Below are 21,058 nucleotides of genomic sequence, written 5' to 3' on the forward strand. Positions count from 1 at the left end.
TGGCCAAGAGCCGCGAAAAGAGCGGTCTATTTCCGCCGAGATCCCGCCTCCCCTCCACTTCCAACATGGAAGCGCTTCCGGTGACTGCTTCCCTCTCCCAAAATGGCGCCGGCGGCAACATCCGCCCTGTTTTAACATGGAGACTTCCAATGAACTTTCTTCATTTCATTATTATTATTGAGAAGCGGGATGTCCCTCTTTTCCTTGGAGGCCATGGCTGCTATGGAGAAGCAGCTGCCCAAGGCGACATGGTCCTCGAGGTGCCCCCTTTCGACTCCTCTGAGAGTCGCGGTCAAAGCCGACCTGGGAGGGGCGGGGCTTGTTGCTGAGAGAGGCGGAGCCACGTCACACGCACGCACGCTCGGATGCCGGCCGGCTCGCTCGCGCGTCGCCCGTTTCCCGGCGTGCCTCGCGCGCCCTCCGCGCTCCCCCCCCCCGCCGCTTCTCCCCCCGGTCGCCCAGCGGAGACGCCAAGATGGCGGCCAGCAATTACTACGGCTTCGCGGCCGGCGCCGGAGCCCCGTACAGGTAGGTGGGGAGCAGGGGCTGCGCCTGCGGGGCCAGGGCGGCCGGGGGAGGGGTCTGGACGCGCCCCGCCTCCTCCTCGGCGCGCTCCTGCTCGCTCCTGCACAACAGCCCGGCCAGGTGGGCCGGCGGGGGGGGGGGGCTGGAGCCGGAGCGGCTCTTCCCAGCAAGCCTGGCAGGTAGGCCGGGGGGGGGGCATCGCAGTCCCCTTCTCCTCCCCGTTCGGGTCAGAAGGGGGAAAGGAGGCTGGCAGGACAGATTTCCGCAATGCTGGGCATGCGCTCGCTTCAGCTGCCGGTGCAGCAGCCCTGCCAAGGAGGCTGACGCTGGCGCCCCTTCTCCCTCTCCCCCCTCCTCCAATTATGGTAAGAAAGAGAGGGCAGCTGAGAGGACAGACATCCACATTTCTGAAATTTGCCCAACCTGGTGCCCTCCAGATGTTTTGAACTATAAATCCCATCAGCCCAAGATTGCATGGAAAATAAGGATTATTGAAGTTGTACGTGACACGAAGCCTGGCAACTCCAACCTGGCTATGTGGGAATCGCTTGCAGACGACCGCAGTGCCATTTTCCCTTAGCGGCCACCACTTTTTTCCAACCTCATCAGTCTCTCACCTGTTGTCTTCCTTTTCAGTGCCCAGCCTGCTCCAGCTTACTGCCATCCCGCGACAGCAGCCAGCTACACAGTCCAGCAGAGCCCTGCGATGGAGCACGCTGTGGCCCCCGCCTATACTCCAGCTATACAGGCAGCCAGGTCTGTGGCACCTGCAGCATATGGGGGCTACCAGCCACCGTCAACGCAAGACTACAGTTATGGGACGCGGCAACCAGAGCCAACCCCCCAGCCAACTGTCGCCCAGAACTATCAGGTAGCTGCTAATCAGTATCCTCACATCGGTGGGTTGGGTTTAACACAGGGGAGGCAACTAGCGGCCCTGCAGATGTTGTTAGACTCCAGACCCCTGCTACAACATTGATTCCAAATATCTAGGAATGATGGGAGTGAGGGCCACAGGTGCCCCTTGCCTGATATTTTAGGGGCTGGAATAAAAGTATTTTGCATACTGGTGTTTTCTAATTGTCCTGCTCCATGGGGTGTTCTCTGGGTCTAGGGTCTCAGTCCCAAACACTTCCCAAGAGAATGGGATGCACAGTGCGGCATTACCTCAGCAAGCCATGGCCAGGTCCGGGGAATCGTTCAGCTGTAAGTCCAGGCAAGGGGCAACACAGGAAGGAGGTGGGGGAAGGACCCAGAATCAGGAGCCAGAGATCTGTGTTGTTTCTTGCAAGAGGCACACATTTTGTGAGCTAGTCCCCACCACACGGACCAAAGCCTAACTGCAGCTGCTGGTGGCAAATAAGTTCCTGGGTTGATTCCTCCAGATCTGTGTGATGACTGTGTGAGTCCACATTCTGTTGCTGCTCTTTGGCCAGGACCTTTTGGTGCCAGTGTTCTTGAGGACTGTAGGATGGCTCCACTACCACCTCCTCCTCCTCCTCCAGCAGGTCTCCCACCGGGGCACCCTTACCACTGGATGCAGGAACCTCTGGCACTGGGTGGTCAGGTTTGGCCATAACGAGCAGCTGACTTTCAGGAGAACGGAATGGCAATAGTGAGCCTTTCCATCATATTTCATTGTGGGGTCCAAAGTGTGCATTGTCCCAGGATCCCATATGTGCAGTGGAATGAGGTAGGAGGAGGGGCTGCACCACTTCAGACGACAGAGACTGCTTTATATGCTCCTCCATTGTGTGTGTAAAAGGAGAACAAGGTGGGGGGAGCTCTTTGCAAACTGCTGCGTTAACAGCACCAAAGTGACTTCCCTGGCACACAAGCCTGGCCAGAGCATCTGGAAGTCCTGGGCTGCCCAGATGAGAAGACCCCCCCTTTTGCTTCCCTGATGGGATCAAAAGGAAAGCAGAGCAAGACGTTGGGCACCAGCTGTTGTACAGGGCACCATCCTACTGTCTTAGGGACTCCACTCCAGATTTGTGTCGGGTTTACTCCTGAAGCTTCTCTTCTCCCTTCCCATAGGTGTCAATAAATTCCATGCAGGTTAGTGAGCAGGTTGGCAGGGGAGGGGGAGGACGCCCATCCTTCATCTGGTGGTCTGCTGGAAGAAGGAAGACCTCCTCCATGCTCATCCAGTCCCCTGTAGGCTAATATTTTTTTCAGACTTATAACCTTTGTGGGCTTATTTACAAAGCTGTTGCAGTGAATGTTTTATGTTTCTAATATACACATAATTGTGGGAGAGGGGGAATAGTGAGTGTTCACCATAAGTACAAAAGGGGTTGGAATCTGACCATTCTAAACACGTCTAGTCTGTATCCTTGTTTCAACGAGGCTTGATAAAGAGCTGTGCTGGCTGGGGCTGGACAATGTCTGTTTTAGTTCTTGTATTCATTTCCAAGGCCCTTAGCAACTTGGGTCCAGGTTATTTTAAGGACCCATTAGTGATCCCTGGGATCTTTGGAGGAGTCTCTGTTGGTGATCCCGCATGGCATACAATGATCAGAAGCCATTAATTCAGTGTTTTGGGCCCAAGCCTGTGGAACTCCATCCCACCTGAGATGAAATAGGCATCATCCTTGCTGAACTTAAGGCACATGGCAAAGACTTCCATATTCCAGCAGGCATTTTAATGTAGTGTTTCAGATTATTTGGTTTTATGATGAATTTTTGTTTTATTCTTCACATGGTTGGTTTTTAAGAAAACAACTTAGTCATGCTAATATATGTTACTGGCATCCATCTGTCTCGAGAGACAATGGATTGCCACTCTGGGGGTGAAGTCTAAACGCTGTGTTAGCCGCATCAAAGTGACCTCCCTGGGGCGCAAGCCTGGCCAGTGGTTCTGGGGTTCCTGGGCTGCCCAGACAACAAGACCCCCTTCTTGCTGTCGCTGATGGGGTCCAAAGGAAAGCAGACCAATACATTTGGCTGCAGGAGTTGCTGGAAGGAGGTGTACAAGGTGCCATCCAATTGTCTTAGAGACTCCACTTCAGATTTGTGTAGGTTTTACTTCTCCCGAAGATATCCCTCGAGGCAGTGGAGGTTTTGGATCAGAGTTTTCCTTCTTCTAGATGGGCTCCGTTCCCAGGTGTACAAGCACCACCTGCCCTTCACTTCCCTCTACAACACATGCAAAAACCTCCATCTGACCCCCTCTTGGTCTTGTCCACTTAATCTGCTGGAGCCTGTCTTGACGTGCAGGGGAAGGCCCTAACTGGCCAGGGGTTTGAGGCCTATTAGCTACCCTCATCTGGTTTAACCAGCCAGTCAAGGCTCTTTCACAGGGTGTGGCTGTTGTCATAGAATCGTAGACTTAGAAGGTATCCCAACCCACTGCGATGCAGGAATCTCATCTAAAGCATCCCTGACAGATGGCAATCCAACCTCCGCTTAAAAATCTCCAAGGAAGGAGAGTCCACTACCTCCCAAGGGAGTCCGTTCCACTCTCAAATAGCTCTTCCTGTCAGAAAGTTCTTCCTGATATTGAGTCGGAATCTCCTTTCTTGTCTCCTCTCTTCCAGGCTAAATATCCCCAACTCCTTCAACCGTTCCTCATAAGGCCTGGTTTCCAGACCCCTTGATCATCTTGGTTGCCCTCCTCTGCACTCGTTGCAGCTTGTCAATATCCTTCTTAAATTGTGGTGCCCAGAATTGTCACATACTGACAGCTTCTAGGAGCCGCAGGTGAGAGCTGAGTGCAGGGGGGGGCACCAAAGGAGCATGATGTGTCCCCCACAAAGGTACTACCCCTCCCCTAACACCTCATACACCTTTGCTAACATATGAATACCTTAATAATGATGATGATTTTATTATTTATACCCCACCCATCTGGCTGGGTTTCCTCAACCACTCTGGCCGGCTTACCCAATGGACCAATACAGCAACTGTTTTGGAGAGCAAGTGAAATCAATTCCTTTCTGACTTTGGTGGGCTACACACACACATAGCTATATGGGTATGATTGAAGCTATAAATTTGTTCTCAGAACAGCTAGGGGGAGAATTCTTTTCCCCAAGCATCTGAAGAAGTGGACCTGAAGAAGTGTGCATGCACACGAAAGCTTATACCAAGTACAAACTTAGTTGGTCTCTAAGGTGCTACTGGACAATTTTTTAAATTTTTTTATATATTTCAACTGCGTCAGACCAACACGGCTACCTACCTGAATCTTTCCCCAAGCAGTACAACCTGGGATAACTTTTTTTTTAAAGCATCTATTTATTTTTACAATTAATATACTGCCTCCTCCAGCTGGTCAGAAACTGCATTGCAGGGGGAATATGGAGGAAACAAACAGAAAGGAAGGACTTCTGATGGGATGGAATAATAGGGCAACTTCAGGAGTCATCAGGCATCACCTTCAAATGAGGTTGGGGGCCTCCATGTAGATCCTGGACTGCTCCCCTTTGCTTGAGTGGAATGAGAGAGCCACAGTGATGTCTCTAGCATTCCCCAGATGTTGCTGCACTAAATTGGGAGCTCCAACACCTGGGAGAATACAAACGTCTCCATCCCTGTCTTAGGAGGAATCAATTGAAGGTGTGTAAAAGTGTCCCTGGCTTTTCTGCCCCCCCCCCTAATATTTAAGCTACCTTAAATAAGCCACCCAGAAAAGGCTCCTATCAGCCAAAAGATACTCTGGGTTATGGGTCGCCCTGTGGAAGGCATCCGGCCGGCTTGTGTTGCCCTCACCTGCTTATTGACAGCCAAGTTTTGTTTTGGCAGGATGGCTACAGTTACGGCCGATCCCCAACAGCAGGCGGCTATGAGACCAAACCATATTACCAGACGGTGGTCACGCAGCCCCAACACGTGGCCACGGACTCGTACTACCACTCGAGTGAGTTCAAATAGAAAAAAAAAAATCACTGTTCAGGCGTGTTCAGAATACTAGAGGCTTGTGGAAGAATTTGTGAAGTAGTTTCCAGTAACAGCTGTGTTGGTACGGGGAAGGTTTGGGAAGCAGCCATGGCAATGGGGGTCATCTTAAGCTGCCCCCTTCCTGAGCCACTAGAGCTGTCCTGCACTGCAATCTCATGCTGCTTTTAAGCTGGTTTAATAGAACCAAGAAGTTCACTTTGTGTTGGAATAAAGATGAGTGCAATTACTCCTTTGTAAACAGTTCATACAGGTTTGAAGCTGTCTGGAGGAGCGTTTCTCCCAATATGAGCCTGCTTGGGCTTTGAGATCTTTGGGGGGGGGGGCGTGTTCCAGTTCCTCCACCTTCACAGGCATGTTTGGTGAGGACATGAGACAAGGCCTTCTTGGTGGCTGCTCCCAGACTGTGGAACTCACTTCAGCCTAGTTGGCTAGGCTAGGTCTCCATCTGCTTTCCTTTTGCCAGCAGGCAAAGACTTTTATTTTGCCATGCCTTTTGCCACCAACTGGCTGTTGTGGATGGTCTTCTGAGGCTGAATGTTCTTGGGATTTTGTGTGTGCTTTCAAAGGGTTTTAAATGTTTCAGCACTGCATTTTTAAAGGGTTGCTTATTTAACCGTTTTTTAATATTTATATTTGTGTGCTTGTTTAGATTTGTGCTGGGAGCTGCCTTGGGTCCCGCATTGGGAGAAAGAGAGGATAGAAATAAAATAAATAAAATAAGGTGGTTTATTTATATGTTGCTGTTCCTTGTTGCTGAGGAGTCTGGTCAGGCAAATGAAATGAAGGATTGTATGTTAGCTGTTCTCTAGCCTCATTGAAATGAATGGCTCTTAGTCATGTTCTTCCGTTTCACTGGGTCTCCTCCGAGCAGAATTTAGTTGGATGGAAGCCAGGCAAAGCCCAAGGAGCTCAGGCAGGCAGAATCTGGGCAGGAGTCGCCTGCTGCTCTCTGGTCTTCAGCGACTGCTCTCTGTTCTTCGTAGACTCCCAGAGCAGCTACAGCCAGCCTGCGGCCGTGTACAGTCCGAGCCAGCCCCAGAGACAAGTGACCCCCGTTAAGCCCGTCCAGACTGTGACTGCTTCCTCATCCTATAGCACCTACCCAGCCTCCACGACATGCCAGCAGAACATCTCTGCCTCCTCCATCCAGTCGTACGCCCCTTCCTCTTCCTCCTACATCTCCTCTCCTCCATCCTACTCCGGTAAGAGCTTCTCAAAGGCCTTGCTTCCTCTTTCCCACTTCCTTTACCGCAAGGGCGCAGAGCCTGTGTGGCCCCAATCCCCATTGTCATTGACCGTGCCGGCTGCAACTGATGGGAGTTGGTAGTCTCAACAACATTGACCTGTTTCCTCATCCCTGCTCTAGGAAACATCCCCTTTCTCAGGAGACAGTGCCTCTTCTAAGTACCGGCAGCAAAGAACTGCTGCTTCTTAGAGCAGGGCTGGGGAACCTGTGGCCCTCCAGAAGTTGCTGGGCTCCAGCTCACCTGCTGGCTAGCCAGGCTGGCTGGGACTCAGGGGAGTTGGAATGACTGTTGCCTGCCCCTGCTTTGCTCGTCGTGCATCAACAGGAGGTCTTCTTTCTCCAGGGTCAAACTACTCCAACTATGATGCCACTGCGTACGCGGCAGCCAGCGCTTCCTACTACCAGCCCCCCCAGCCGTCGCTCGTGCAGCAGCCGCCGCAGCAGCCCCTGCCTCCCACGCAGCAGCAGCTCAAGCCCATGGGGGGCTCACTGTGGAGCGACGGAGGCAGCAGCAACTCCACCAGCAGCTACACCAAGAGGCCCCAGTACCCCAGCAAGCCGCTCAAGCCCAAGGGGCCCCCCAAACAGCCTCAGCTTCACTACTGTGAGATCTGCAAGATCAGCTGCGCAGGTCCCCAGGTGAGTCTTGCTTCTTCCCTTTTGGTTCTTTGGCAAAGATTTGGCTGCTGTCTCCTGATGAGCTACTCAGGGTGCCTTAACAATCATTTGAAGCCAAGCATAAAAATAGGCCACAATGCAAATGAAAAACTCATGTCTTACCTCCCAAAAAATCCTGGCAGCTGTAGTTTGTTAAGGTAGTTGGGAATTGTGATGGGTTCCCAGGATTCTGTGGTGGAAGCCATGTGCTCCTGATAAAAGAAGTACCTGCCTGAAATGGAGAGGTTTTCAGCAAATGGCAAAACACTCTGAGAGGAGTCCTTCCAAACCTCGTGGAACAAAGAGTTCCATCTTTTAGGTACCCCCACTCAGAAGGCCCTTCTCTGGTCCCCAGCAGCAGCAGAGCCTCTTGACCAGACCTTAGGCAGGAACCAGAGGTACAGAGTCTATGCAGATATGGTTCAGGGAGCCCGTGGCCAGGCAGATGTTGTTGGTCTTCAGCAGGGCCAACTTGACCCACAAGATGGTCAAATTGTGAGGCCGTTTTCCCCAAACCACAACCGCCTGCGCCACCCTTGATGTCAGTAGTGGAGATGGGACTATCAGTGTACCCATTGGGAGCCTTAAAGTGTGATCCTGAAGGCTCATAGGCAAGGGAAAGCAGGTTTGGGCTGATCAAAAGCTGCTGGATCAGCTGCACGAGTGAGTTCCTGACACTGACTCCTCTTTCTCGCAGCCGATGCTTGCAGAAAACAGGTAAAGGCAAAGCCTCAGGCACGTGGAAGCTCCTTGCAAGCCCTGCCTTGGCTTTGATGCCAGGACTTCAGAATGCCTAGTGTCCTGACTTCATTGTGACACCAGATGATCCCACCCGTCTTGTCAAATTTGGACCACAAGCCTAGGATCTAATATGGATCTGGACCACTGAGCCAAAAGGGTTCCTCATAGCTTCCCTGCCCCTGCTTTACAGTGCCAGGCTGGCTTGTACTGCCCTGGTTGCTTCGAAGCCCCTCACATTTACTAAGCACTGTACAAATGGTTCCTCTATCTCCTTGTTCTGTATTCATCAGGATAACAGATGCTTTTGGAAAGCCCTCCCCCCCAAACAGTCCTTGAATACAGCAGCTGTCCCCTGTTTACTCCACAAAAGAATGGTGTTCAGAGATCTACAGCCTTTGAACATAGCAGTTCTCTTTAGCTCTGACAGGGAATCATTGTGGACAGAGCTGTTCTCCATAAAAGACATTCCTCTTCTCCCTTTAGAGCAAGGCTGAGAAACCTTAGGCCTGGGGTTGAATGCAGCTCTTGCGGCCTCTCTGTGCAGCCCTCGGGACTCTTCCCCAAGCCGTGCCTTCTCTGCAGGCCTCGCACCTCACTGACCCTGACCAGCCCTCTCCTCGACTGCTTTTGCAGGGCCGGAATGTGTCTTCAGAGTGCCATAATGCCTCTTTGCACCACCTCCAGACACAGCTCACCTCCCTGCACCAACACAAGGCCCGTCCTGGATCGCCCTCCACTTCTTAGACGTGCCGTAGGCCATAAAACCGTTTCGGGGCAAGAGGATCCTGCCATGTCCTTCCTCCCACCCCCCTGCAGACTTACCGGGAGCACCTAGAAGGACAAAAGCACAAAAAGAAGGAGGCGGCACTGAAGACAGGGAGCCAGGCGGGGGGCAGCGGCCTACGAGGGGTCCAGACCCAGCTGCACTGCGAGCTCTGCGATGTTTCTTGCACCGGGGCAGATGCTTACGTGGCCCATATCCGAGGAGCCAAGCACCAGAAGGTTGAGTGTTTTGGGAAGCGCAGGGGGGCACCGGGAAGGAGGATCTTATGGGAGACTTTGGTCCACTCCAGGGGGTGGCCCCTCCGCCTTCCGTCTCCTGGGGCGGAGGACAGGGACAAAGCGAGCGTTGGCTGACTGCCTCTGGCTCCCACTCTCTTTGGCCTTTCTGCCTTCCCCAAGGGGCGCCAGCTGCCCCTGCCCAGAGCCAAGCTGTGGGGAGCTGACGCAGCCCAAGTACTGGGGAGCCTGTGCTGGGCCACGTCTCCCCTCCGCTGAAGGACATGTGTCTTCCAGGTCCTCAAGCTGCACACCAAGTTGGGGAAGCCCATCCCTTCCGTCGAGCCCATGATGCTCAGCGTCTCTGTGAGTCCTGCCAATGGCTCCGCCAGCAAGCCAGCTCTGCACCCCCCTGTCTCCACCACGGCCAGCGTGCTGGCAAAGCAGGCTGTGGGCACAGCCAACAGCACACCCAGCCCGAGCAAGCCGCTTTCTGCCAAGAAGCCCCTGGGGCAGGCAAAGCTCTTGTTTCCAGGTAGGCACTGTGGCGAGGGGGGCTGGGCGAGAGGCTTTGCAGAGAGGCGTTCTCTGGGGAGTGATCTCTCTGCGCAGGCCGGGGGGTGAGGTGGTCGAGGGGACTCCCTGTTTCTTGCTGCAGGTGGGGGGGGCTGCAGCCCTCCAGGTGTAGCTGGACATACAACACCCATCATCCCTGACCATTGGCAATGCAGGCTGGGAGTTGTAGTTCTGCAGTGTCTGGAGGGCTACCAGTTCTTGATCTAAGAAGGCATTTCTCCATATCAAATAGAGGCAATCTTCCATATTATTGCGTATTATTCATAGGGAAGTGGTGGGGAGGGGTTCGGGGGGGGTGAAATTGGCAAAGACAAACTCCATGAGGCCTGGTTCCCTTTTATTTCCTTTATCATTGGCTGCCTAGCACACCAGGGACGGCTAAGCCTCCTCCACACCATACATTCAAAGCACATGGCTTTCCCCAAAGAACCATGGGAACTGTAATTTGTTAAGGGTGCTGGGAATTATAGATCTGTAAACTACAGCTCCCAGGATTATTTTACGGAAACCATGTATATTAAATGTACTTTAAATGTGTGGTGTGCCATTTTACCCTGGTCTACAGTGCAATACTGGTTTTGTCTCTAAAAAAAAACCCAGGGCCTTCCAAAATCTGAGACACACACCCCAGATCTGCGACCTGAAGTGGTACAGGCCATTCTTAGGACCTCATTCTGCTGCATGCATGGCTGCCTACTTGGTCACTGGTCAAGTTGACCTGTAAGGGGAAGTTCCTTCATAAAAGCAAATGGTGGCCAGGTCAAGATCTGAGAACCTCCATGGCTGTTTTATCAGGAGCAGGCAAAGCTCAGGTGACAAGCGCAAAGCAGGAAGGGGCAGAAGGGGTGTCCCCGAAAGCCGCGAGGCCAGCAGACGAGTCCCCCCTCAGCAGCTCCGGAGACGGTCTGAGGGACCTGCTGGACGTGCAGCCTGTGGGTCACGATTATGTCGAAGAGGTAAAGCAAAGGGAAAGGGAGGGCGTGCCTCCACTGAAATATTTGCCGGTCATCTGTCAGGGATATTCACTGAGTTACTTCAAATATCTTTTCCACCAAGGCAGTGTAAATGGAGCAGGAGAGCTCTTTGGAGCCAGGCTTCCACGGTTGCTCCCTTGGCTCAATCCTGCTTTCCCCTCTGCCTCTCCCTGGAAGATCTGGCAAGGTGGGGGTTTTCAGGGCCTGGTTTCTGTCCCACGGGGAGATCTTCGCTTTCCTGCCTCTCCAGACCAGCCTGGCTGAGACGATGCATCTTGCACCTCTCTAGGTCCACAACGACAAAGGCAAGATGGTTCGCTTCCACTGCAAGCTTTGTGAGTGCAGCTTCAATGACCCCAACTCTAAGGACATGCACTTGAGGGGCCGCCGGCACAGGCTGCAGTACAAGGTGCGAGGGCTGGGAGGGCCTGGTGTGGGCTGGGCCTCCAAGGCAGGCCGGCCTAGTGGGGGAGCCCCTGTCTGGCAAGACCCACCTGCTGTGAGAGGGGTGCAGGGAGCCTGTTTGCTTCTGTGGGGCCAAAGACAGCAGTGGGTGAAGCAGTCTTTGGCCCCTGGGCCTGAGGGGTTCCCCTCCTCTCTTCTACGCATCCTCTGCGGCCCCTTTTGTTCCCATCATCCCGCATTCCAGTTAGAGGCAGATTGGTGAGTCTTGAAGCTTCCATTTTGATTTCCAACAATATCTTTGATGTAATCTTGTTCTGGAATGCAGAAATTAATGATGGGAGCGCTGGGGAGGCCTTGGGCCAAGGCCCTGTTTCTGGAAGTCAGTTCTGCCTGTTCTAAATTGGCCGTAATTGTAGCCTCCACAACACTGGGTGGCTGTGAGGGTGGAAGTCAGGACTGCAAGAAAGGAAGGGACCTCTGTTAATGCCCACCATTTTGAAATACAGTTAGCTCTTCTGGATTCCCACACTGGAGAATCCTGGAAAGTGTGCTTTGTATGGGTGCCAATAAATCTTCCCGAATTGAGCAGGCTGCCTGGAGCAGCAGCAACTGGAAAACCCGGATGGGGAAAGCGGATGGGAAACGATTTGGGGCCCAAGTTCCTGGTCCCTCTGGATCTTTGCCTCTTGACACAGCTTGTAGCAATAACTGAACAGGATGAGGCCCTCTGCTCTATTCTGAGCCTGACGGCAACAAACCTCTTGCAGAAGAAAGTCAATCCTGACTTGCCAGTCGAGATCAAGCCCAGCAACCGAGCTCAGAAGTTGCACGAGGAGAAGCTGAAGAAGCAGCAGCTGCGGTCCCTGGGGAAGAGGCGCCGAGAGGAAGAGCAGCGCTGGCACCTAGAGATGAGGCGAGTCCTGGGGAAGGGGCCGGGGGGCGGAGCGTCCCAGGTTCAGCAGGTCCCAGGTTCAGTCCCTGCCTGTAACCGTGGAGAACTGCGCTCAGTCGGTGAAGACAGTGCTCAACTGAATCGGCTGACTCAGGAGACCAGGAAAGCTGCCTTGACGTGCTGGACCCTGTTTGCTTTCTCTCTTAAAGGTCAGGTTCCAACTCTGGCTGGCCTTTTGCAGGTTGATGGCTGTACTCTTATCTGTGGTGGAAGAAGAGGGAGGGAGGGCAAGAAGCCTTCTTGTGACTCTTCTTGTTGTTGTTATATTATCAATATTATCCAGCACCATCAGCAACCCAGAGGAAATATAGACAGTCTCTTCTCCTGAGCAGCTTACAGTCTAAACTGGGCAGTGTAGGATTAATAACAGGAAGCCAGGAGACGCAGAGGCCAGTTTAGGCATAACCCTCACCGTTGTTTAGCTTTGCTCACATGAGTTCTGGTCTCACATGTTTTCCCGCTTTTCCTGTCAGAGGAGGAGGAGATTGGAAATTTGCTTTTTGAACTAATCACAGTTCCTTGCTGCATCCAGGCACGTAGGAAGGGGGGGGGCACACGTCTGGTTAAACTGCTGTTTGTTTAAACAAGCCAGCTTCATGAAGCACAATTTTGATCCTGATTACTTTGAGCAAGCCATTGTTCCAACTCATCACAGTTTTGTCTGAGTTTGGTGCAATGGAGAAGTCGGTTGAGTTTCCTGCTGTCCTCCTCGGAGGCAGGGAGGCAGGATGAAATTTGTGAGCTTGAGGCTGGTGCTCAGAATGCGGAATCACAGTTTAGCGTAGCATCTGAAAGGGCAGGGCAGGAAGAATGTGAATGTACAGTGTCACGGGAGGAAGAAGCCTTGGAGGCAAACCAGGATGGATGGACTGAACAAAAAGATACAGTCCTCACTCAACTCCAGAGGGTTTCCTGCTGTTGGTCCATAATCCTGGCTGGCTCTGCTTGCTGTTGTCCCTCCTTCCTGTGAGGGAGCCAGGCTGTTCTAAGGCATCATTTCTCCCGCCTTTCCCCTCCAGGCGCTATGAAGAAGAAATGTACTGGCGTCGGGTGGAGGAGGAGCAGCTGTATTGGGAGGAGCAGCGGCGGCGGCACCTGGCGGCAGACTGGCCCCCGCCACCTCTCATGGGCAGGCCTGGAGTGCCAGTCCCCCCCCTCTTGGTGGGTATCCGGATTTGGGTGGCATTTCCTTCAAACCCCAGGCTCCCTGCAAAGCCAGCCAGCTGAATCACACCGTGAATCTATTCCAGTGTAACGCTAGACCTGAAGAAGCCTGGCTCTTCGGCTCTTCACATGGCTGCCAGGGGGATCTGGAAGCATCCATTTACTGGTTTGAACTGACCAGTTTCTTGTTGCTCATGAACTGTGGTTATTCTAAACCGGGAGTTTGGCACCCTGACGTTGGCAAAGGTGAGGCTCACATTCAGCACCAGCCAGGTTATTGGCACTGACAGTGGGCTGAACACTGACATCAGGGGTGGGGCAGGTGACTTGCGGGTGGAGGAGGAACCTGTGTTAGTTCTAGTTAGGGCTGCAGGCAGGAGGATCCATGTTCTTGGCTCAAACACTAAATTTATTGAAAGAAGCCAGAATCAAAACTGATTTCTGCTCCTGGCTTGCTTCAATGAAAAATAGTTTAAACATATCACTCTTCCCAGTTTGGATGTAATGAGAAACTGTGTTCATGTGAACCAGGAAGTGAGTGCTTCTGGTTTCTCTTCCTGACTGTTGGAAGAAAAGTGGGGCATGTAAAAGTCCAAGGCTCAGTCATATCGCGCTGAACTGTGATTCACCATGAAGTCTGATCTGTGCCTTTTCCTCATCTTGTTTGCCCGCTTTAGTTGACAGACTCCTTCTGTCCATTTTATCTCCCTCAGCCCACCCGGCGACTGGACTCTTCTGATGACCGCCACATCATGACAAAGCACTCCAGCATCTACCCAACAGAAGACGAGCTGCAGGCCATTCAGAAAGTTGTCTCTCACTCTGAGCGTGCCCTTAGGCTCGTCTCCGATTGGCTGACGGAGCAGGAAACAGAAAAAGAGGAAGGCAGTAAAGAGAAAGGGTAATGCTTTCAGGCCGCCTCTGTTCTTGACCTTCACTCGAATTAAGCTCACAAATAACCCTGTGAGGTAGAACAGGCTCAAAGTCACCAAGTCTTCCTAGTCACTCCTAACCACGAGGCCAGGCTGCCAACAGGGGAATAACCTGCTCCCCTTACTTGAGAGGGGGGAGCAGCAGCGGCACACAAGTGCCTTGGACATCCCTGCTGGAACCCTTCCTGATGCATTTAATCGCCTGTGCTAGGTAGCTAGTCCTCATGAGCACGCTTCCTTTCCTGCCCCTCTCCTTTCAACAGGAAGGCAAATGACCCTCCCCGGCTTCTGAAAGGGGTAATGAGAGTTGGCGTCTTGGCAAAAGGGCTGCTTCTCCGCGGAGACAGGAATGTTCGCCTGATCCTGCTGTCGGCCCAGAAACCTACCCTGGCTCTTCTCCAGAGCATCACGGAGCAGCTGCCCCAGCAGCTGGAGGTAAGGAAGGCCTCTCTGTTCTCCGCAATCAGACTTGCCAACCGTTGGAGAGTAGGATGTGTGTATTTTTATATATTTTAGCTGTTGTTTGTTTGTTAAATTTCTATTCTATTCTATTCAAATCCTGTGTCTGGATGGGCCTGCTGAAACAGAAAAGGTTCCCAGCAGGGATCTAAAAAGAGAACAGTGGTGGGGCCCACCTGACATCAAGAGGCAGGGAGTTCCAAAGGACAGCTGCTACTAAACTAAAGGAATGACTCCTTACTGATGCCAAGTGGACCTTAATGATCACATTGGCATCTTACGTGGAGCTGGAATTGTCTCACTCTGCTCTTCAGTTGCTGTTTTTTAGTCTGCCTTTTATTTGAGTTTTATATTGTGGCACTTTGTACACCACCCTGGAATCGTTTGAGGAAGAGCGTTTAAGAAAAATACCTAAGTATAACAAATGACAAGAGGCATGACACAGTTTCCACAGTAAAAGCAGGTCCCTGCTCCCAGTGAATCTAAGATCTGGCCTCTTGGGCCTCACTTCCTGGCCTTGGGACTCTCCCCAGCCTGCCCCGCACCCTCCTTGAGTGCCTCTGCCTGGCTGGAATGTGTCCTTGGAGCTCTCGCCGCTGTCTCCTGCTTGCTAGATAGAGCAGTTGTGTGGAGAAACCTCTGGCTCCTGCACACCTGTGTGACAGTCGTGTTTGTTGCGCTGGCATCCGCCACCACTGGCACGCAGCCCCTAGCTGATTGTCCTCGGGGACAGCAGCCCCAGGGTCAGAAGTTTTGCCATCTCTGTCCTAATCTGTATTGGGCAGGTGGGCATATCTCAAAGGCTGATGGAATTCTCTTTTTCTCCTCATCTGTCCCAGAAGGTGACGAGTGACAGTTACGAAGTGCTGTCCAACTCTGAGGAAGCCAATATTGTAATTGCGTCATGCAGAGAACCCCAAATGCAGGTCACAGTTTCGTTGACGTCTCCCTTGATGAGAGAAGAGGCCGCTGCAGATGCAGGTGAGTCTTCAGAACTTTATTTATAAAAGTTTAAACCTCAGAGTTGTGTATAGGAACATAAAAACCTTTAAAAGCAGAACAGAGCAGAATGTTTGGGTCCTCAAGGAAAGTTTTAAGTAAGTGTGTGGGCCTGTCAGCATGAAAAAAGTCTTCAAGAGACACCTGAAATTCAAATTTGAGGGTGTTTGCCAAATCACTCCTGGAAGAGTGTTTGACAGCATTCACTTCAACTAAATTTTACTCACTAGTAGACCCATTGAAATTAATGTATATCAGCGTAGCATACGGAGCTGGAGATCCTGCTGGTGCTGTTTGTCTTGCCTTGTTTTACCTTCCCCCCCTTTTAGGAGAGAGGAAAGGGTTGGCATCTGGGCAGATCTGTGGTCCACCACCAGGGGGCAGCACCCCAGAAAGAAGGGTGAGGCTGTCTCCCTCCAGCTTCCCTGCTTCTCTGCCCTGGGAGACGGCTGGCATCCGGCTTCCCCCTCAGGAGGCAAGGCGGTTTCCCCAGCGGATGCTGCAACAGGAGTCCTGGGTGCCAGAGATGGGCTTTGATGTCATCCCCTTATCCCCAAGAGCTCATGCCTTTGCTGTAAGCCACCCTGGAGATCATTTGATCGAAAGGTTGGGCCTTGTATCATTTAAAATAAAAATAACCTGACCTTCAGCTCTGGCTCTGACCGAGTTTCCACATCACCATCTCCAAAGGAAATTGGAACTGACCAGGGGTGTTTTGTGAAAGTCTTCCTAGCTAGAATCGATGCTTGTGGGTGGCTAAGCATTCTGCTTCCATGCCTGCTCTTTTGTAATGTTGCTGAAGCCCACCCATTTATGGGCGGCTGGAAGGAGCTGCTGGGGGTTGGGGGGAGAGAAGGCAAAGAAAATTGCTTTTGCAGCCTTACTGTAGTGGCAGATCTCGCGAGAAAACTCTCCCTCAGCTGTGGTTGCCCATTAAAGCAGGAAGAAAAAGGGAACGCAGTTTGAATGCAAATGGCAAGGGAACCCCCCCCCCTTTGCCAGGGCCGTTTCATGCAGAGTCTTGGGTGCGCCCATGTCTGGCCAATGTTCCCTGTAGGAAACTCACAGGCTGGTAAAGGAGGGGTGTGGGTGCATCTCCGCTGTGTGGAGGGGCCTGTGCCTTTCGCGTGCTGCCATGTGCACCCATGTGTTGTGGGTTGAGGAGGGGGAGCATGGGGACGGAAGAAAAGCCTGGCTGGACCAGGCCAAGGGCCTCTCTGGGGCATCATCCTGCTCTCACGGTGGCCAAGCAGATGCCCCAATGGGATGCCCCCAGGTAGACCTTGAGCACAAGAGCAGGTCTTCCCCACTTGTGATTCCAGCAACCTGGTGTTCGGAGACTTTTACTGATAGTGGAACTAGGAATATCCCCCGCTACCTGTAGATGTGATGCTCAAATGGTTTATTACAAGGTGTCATATGCTCAAGGTGTGTATATGGTTCTCTCCTCCACATTTTATCTTCCCAACAACCCTGTGAGGTTAGGGAAGCAAGTTGAGGGAAACTGGCCCAAGGGACCAGGGAGCTTTGTGGCAGAGTTCAAGCCCAGGTCTCCCAGGTGATCCTAGTCCAACATGCTGATTGTTGTGCCACCTTATGCAAAATGGTTTGCCTTCTCTTCTGGATGACTGGGTTGCAGCCTGCCTCTTCCACCTCCTCCCTCCCTTTCTGCTTCCTTCTTAGAAACGTCACCAGAACCTCAGCTCGACTCTGCAGAGACCTTGAACAAGGATAAGTGCCTGGAGTCCCTGGCTGCTCTTCGCCATGCAAAATGGTTCCAGGTAAGAGAAGCCAGTTTGGCCAAGGACTGTGGCCAAGGGCTGTGTCCGCCCCCCTGGCCCCCAAGAAGGAGGGTCCAGTTAAGCCACCAAGTCTTAACTTGGTGTTTTTTAAATCTTTGGATTTCAAATCCACAGTGACCCATTTCAGAGACAACCCTCGGCTTTGTTAGAGCATCACCGGTTTCCCTTTTTCTTAATTTCTTGTGCCCTGACATTTGCTTGTTGTGGAGGGCGACAGTTCATGTTCGCTTTATTTCAAGACATGGATCTGAGATGGAGATTTTTTTCCCCTCTCCACAAAGGCCCGAGCCAACGGCCTGCAGTCGTGTGTGATCATCATCAGGGTTTTGCGGGACCTCTGCCAGCGTGTGCCAACATGGGGTGCTCTTCCAGATTGGGTAAGGAGGCGGGGAGAGGCAGCACCTTTGGGGAATTCACACGCATGCACACGCTTGAACCAACAGTACGATGCACATCACAAGATTAGGCCATTCCCAGAGTCTTGTTTTTAGCAAGTGAAGTAGACTGTATATGTTGGGCTTCAGTTCACTCAGGTCGTCATAGGAGCCCCTTCTGCATGGGTATAAGTGGGGGGGAGGTGGTATTTGGAAAGGAGGCCTCTTCGGTGATGGCCCCCAATAGTGGAGCTCCTCCCTGCTTGGTGCCACAGGTGCCTTCCGCAACCCGGTGCCCTCTTGACCTTGTTGGACTCCCAATCCCATAATCTCTGAACCACTGGCTGTGTTCAGGGATGGTGGGAGGAGCTTGCCTAATGTTCAGGGACATTGGGAGTTGAAGTCCAAGAGCAAATGGAAAGGAGAATGTGGGGGGAGGTTGGTTTGCATCCATATTGGTTACTTGTCGCTGCTCCGCAACTGGATTCCTCTCACAGAGCTACAGTTCCCAGAGTGGTTTAGCCCCTCTTCCCATGGATCTCCGGGGACTGTAGTTCTTTGGGTTGAAGAGTGTCCTCCTCTCAGCACCCTTAACAAACCACAGTTCCCAGGATGCTTTAGGGGAAGGTATGATACTGTTTTAAGTGGGTAGTGCAGACAGGCCATAGTCTGAAGTAAAAAAAAATTGGGATATGCTTAGTGGCATTAAGAAAGGCGCACTTCATTCTCAACAAGATATTCACATGTTTATAAACTACACTTTCCATATAAGAAGTTGTGTTCTTCTTCTCTTCCAGGCGATGGAGCTGCTGGTGGAAAGAGCTCTGAGCAGCGCCACGGGCCCTTTGGGACCTGGGGAGGCCATGCGGCGGGTCCTGGAGTGCCTTGCCACCGGGATGCTCCTGGCAGGTCAGCTCTGCAAGCTGCGCCAACTGCAGTCTTCCTCCCAGTTTTGGGGCAGGACCACAGTTTCTGGCTCAGAGCATATGCTTCACCTGCTAAATAGCCCCCATCTCCAGCATCTCCCAAGTAGAGCCTGGAGGGAAGGGAAGCCTGGAGAGCCAGCGGCCACCAGGGGGCGATGTCCCTAGACCAAACCATGTTCACCCCTCCCCTCCTTCTCCCACAAGGTTCCTCTCAATGCAGCCCTAAGAAGGTTCTGGAAAACCACTTCCACTGTGTACTAGCTCCAACTTTCTGGATTTGTGCTAAACTATTTGTTTTCTATTATTACTATTTAAAAACAAGTATCTGGCCTTGACGGCTGTGAGCAAAACAGTGAAATCACAAAAACAGGTGAGCAGACCTGCAGTGCTTGAAATTGGTACTTTGGTGTCAGCACACAAACACCCACAGCGCAGCTTAGCAGCCGAGAAAACCCTGGTTGGTGGCTTCTCATTCATTTTAGGTTCATTCCTTAGTTTTCTAAAAGCTCTAACGTAGATTTGCAATCTGCAACAACAAGGGTTTGGGGGAGGCTTAGGTTTTCCCATCCCTGCCCTAAGGAGGATTTGATCCCCAGAAATGAACTGGAGAAACAAACCACTAGAAATACTCCTTGTCACCAAGGATAGGGGGCTCCAGGGGCTCCAGCCCCCTCAATATTTTGAATCTGGGTTGGGAGTGGAATCAGGTTGCTAAAAATCAAAGTTTTCCTCCTTCCTACACATAACCTTGCTGCCATGTTCTGCTTCTCTGCAGATGGCCCAGGGCTCCAAGACCCCTGTGAGAAAGAGCCAGTGGATGCCTTGCAGAGCATGGCCAGGCAGCAGCGAGAGGACGTCACGGCCAGCAGCCAGGTGGGTAGTGCCTTGGGCTCTTTGCCTTGAGGCCTGCAGGGCAGGCAGAGAGAACGTGCAGCCCTCCAGGCATCTCCATGGGCAGTGCTGGCTGGGGCTGGTGGGAGTTGGGAGCCCCACCGCTCCTGGAGGACCAGAGATTCCCGATCTCTGCTGTGGGGCTTGTGAACTTAAAATTAAGCTTATAGGAATCCTGAAAGGCTTCGCCAGGACCACCTGCTTCCCCGAGTGGCGCCTGGCTCACTTGCACTAAGTGTCATGGAAGAGAGACTTTGGTTCTCTACAGCTCTTGGTCTCTCTCTCTTCAGTGTGTCATAGCCCATAGTTGGCTGCTTGCCGTCTCTCTCTAGCCAGAGGGTGTCCTGCCCTTCCTTTGTCGCCAGGGCAGATCTGCAATTTGGCGCTCATTGCCTTCTCTTGATGTCAACCAGCGCCAGGATCCAGAAATGTGGAATTTGCTCTGTCAGCCAAGGGAGCCGTAATTATTAGCACTCACCTAGAAATTCCTCTGAGTTAGGACAGTGTAGTTTAGCAGCAGCAGCAGGAGGAGGAGTCGCCGCTTGTTAGCTAAACAAAACATAAACACATTACACCATAAAAGAGAAACCAGAGAAAACATTAACATTTTCATGTAGCACCAACATTCATTAATGTTTCTCTATATACTTTTTGCTCTAAGCTGATTGGGGAATGTTTGCTCCACCCTCAAGAAGTCATTTATAGATATCCTTAAAATGTGAACGCTATTCACTTCTTTCAAAATAGCAATGAAGTGGGAACGCAGTGTGCTGGGAAAGCAGGAGTAGTTTAAAGCTTAAGGCCTGGTTAGAAAGGGAGTGATTCTGCCTGGCACCTAAAGATATGTAGGGTTCAGAATCCTAACCCTGTGTGCATCTTGGCCTTTCTCCCTCCCCGCAGCATGCCTTGAGGATGCTGGCCTTCCGTCAGATCCACAAAGTCCTCGGCATGGAGCCCTTAGCTCTGCTGAAAAACCGGCCCGGCCCACACAACCGGAAGAGGCGGCGGGACATCGAGGAGGAGGGCGAGGGCGAGGGGAAGAAGGACAAGAAAGAGGGGGAGGAGGGCGGGGCCTAACCACTCTTCCACAGTTGCAAAATATGGTTTTTGTTTAGTCTAAAATTTTGGTAATTTTAGTGTGTTCCCCCCCCCCCCTTTAAAAACGAAATAATACTGTAGATTGTTTTAATACTGTGCTTCAGTCATTAAAGGGATTCCATCATTCCATAAGAGTGGTCTTGTTTCTGCAGCCTGGAGATACACTTTCCACCTTTCCAATTGCTTATCTGAAAAAAACTTCCTCGCAGCAACATTTTTAAAACAGCCAAACCTCTGACCATTCTCTCCCCACCCCCTTATCTTTAAAATGCATCTTGTGAAATGATGATTCAGGAATTGCAGGCTTAAGGATTAATTGTTCATTGTTCTGCAGCCCGGTCAGAGTTGGAGATTTCAGGGGCTGAACATGGGACCTCCTGCACGCAACCCCTTCAGGCTCTGTCATTGTGCCTTGGATGCTCTGCTCCCCCAAACC

General features: G+C 52.0%; 1 protein-coding gene across 4 annotated transcripts; it reads left to right on the top strand.

Annotated features, from left to right (window-relative positions):
* The first annotated feature begins 403 nt into the window (after positions 1-403).
* Positions 404-20,754, top strand: LOC308467267 (zinc finger RNA-binding protein-like). 4 transcript variants are annotated; one of them, XM_080988795.1, is made up of 19 exons: positions 404-528; positions 1,162-1,396; positions 5,272-5,386; positions 6,411-6,629; positions 7,017-7,312; positions 8,888-9,073; positions 9,368-9,605; positions 10,442-10,602; positions 10,910-11,029; positions 11,793-11,938; positions 12,997-13,138; positions 13,819-14,042; positions 14,337-14,508; positions 15,372-15,513; positions 17,215-17,312; positions 17,615-17,710; positions 18,505-18,616; positions 19,409-19,506; positions 20,425-20,754. In XM_080988795.1, the coding sequence occupies exons 1-19, from the start codon at positions 476-478 to the stop codon at positions 20,599-20,601; spliced, it is 3,030 nt and encodes a 1,009-aa protein (XP_080844921.1). In that variant the 5' UTR covers positions 404-475; the 3' UTR covers positions 20,602-20,754. The 4 variants fall into 4 exon arrangements, with proteins under 4 accessions (XP_080844921.1, XP_080844922.1, XP_080844924.1 ...); XM_080988796.1 differs by having other exon boundaries at positions 15,375-15,513; XM_080988798.1 differs by having other exon boundaries at positions 13,855-14,042.
* Positions 20,755-21,058: the final 304 nt, after the last annotated feature.

The sequence above is a fragment of the Podarcis pityusensis genome (assembly GCF_964106645.2).
Source record: "Podarcis pityusensis genome assembly, chromosome: 18".
Taxonomy (NCBI): domain Eukaryota; kingdom Metazoa; phylum Chordata; class Lepidosauria; order Squamata; family Lacertidae; genus Podarcis; species Podarcis pityusensis.

Excerpts from the sequence above, each read along its gene's own strand:
- LOC308467267 (XM_080988795.1), top strand. The coding sequence starts at position 476 with ATGGCGGCCAGCAATTACTACGGCTTCGCGGCCGGCGCCGGAGCCCCG. Across the intron at positions 1,397-5,271 it reads CTGTCGCCCAGAACTATCAG|GATGGCTACAGTTACGGCCG; the intron begins GTAGCTGCTAAT and ends TTGTTTTGGCAG. Across the intron at positions 7,313-8,887 it reads TCAGCTGCGCAGGTCCCCAG|ACTTACCGGGAGCACCTAGA; the intron begins GTGAGTCTTGCT and ends ACCCCCCTGCAG.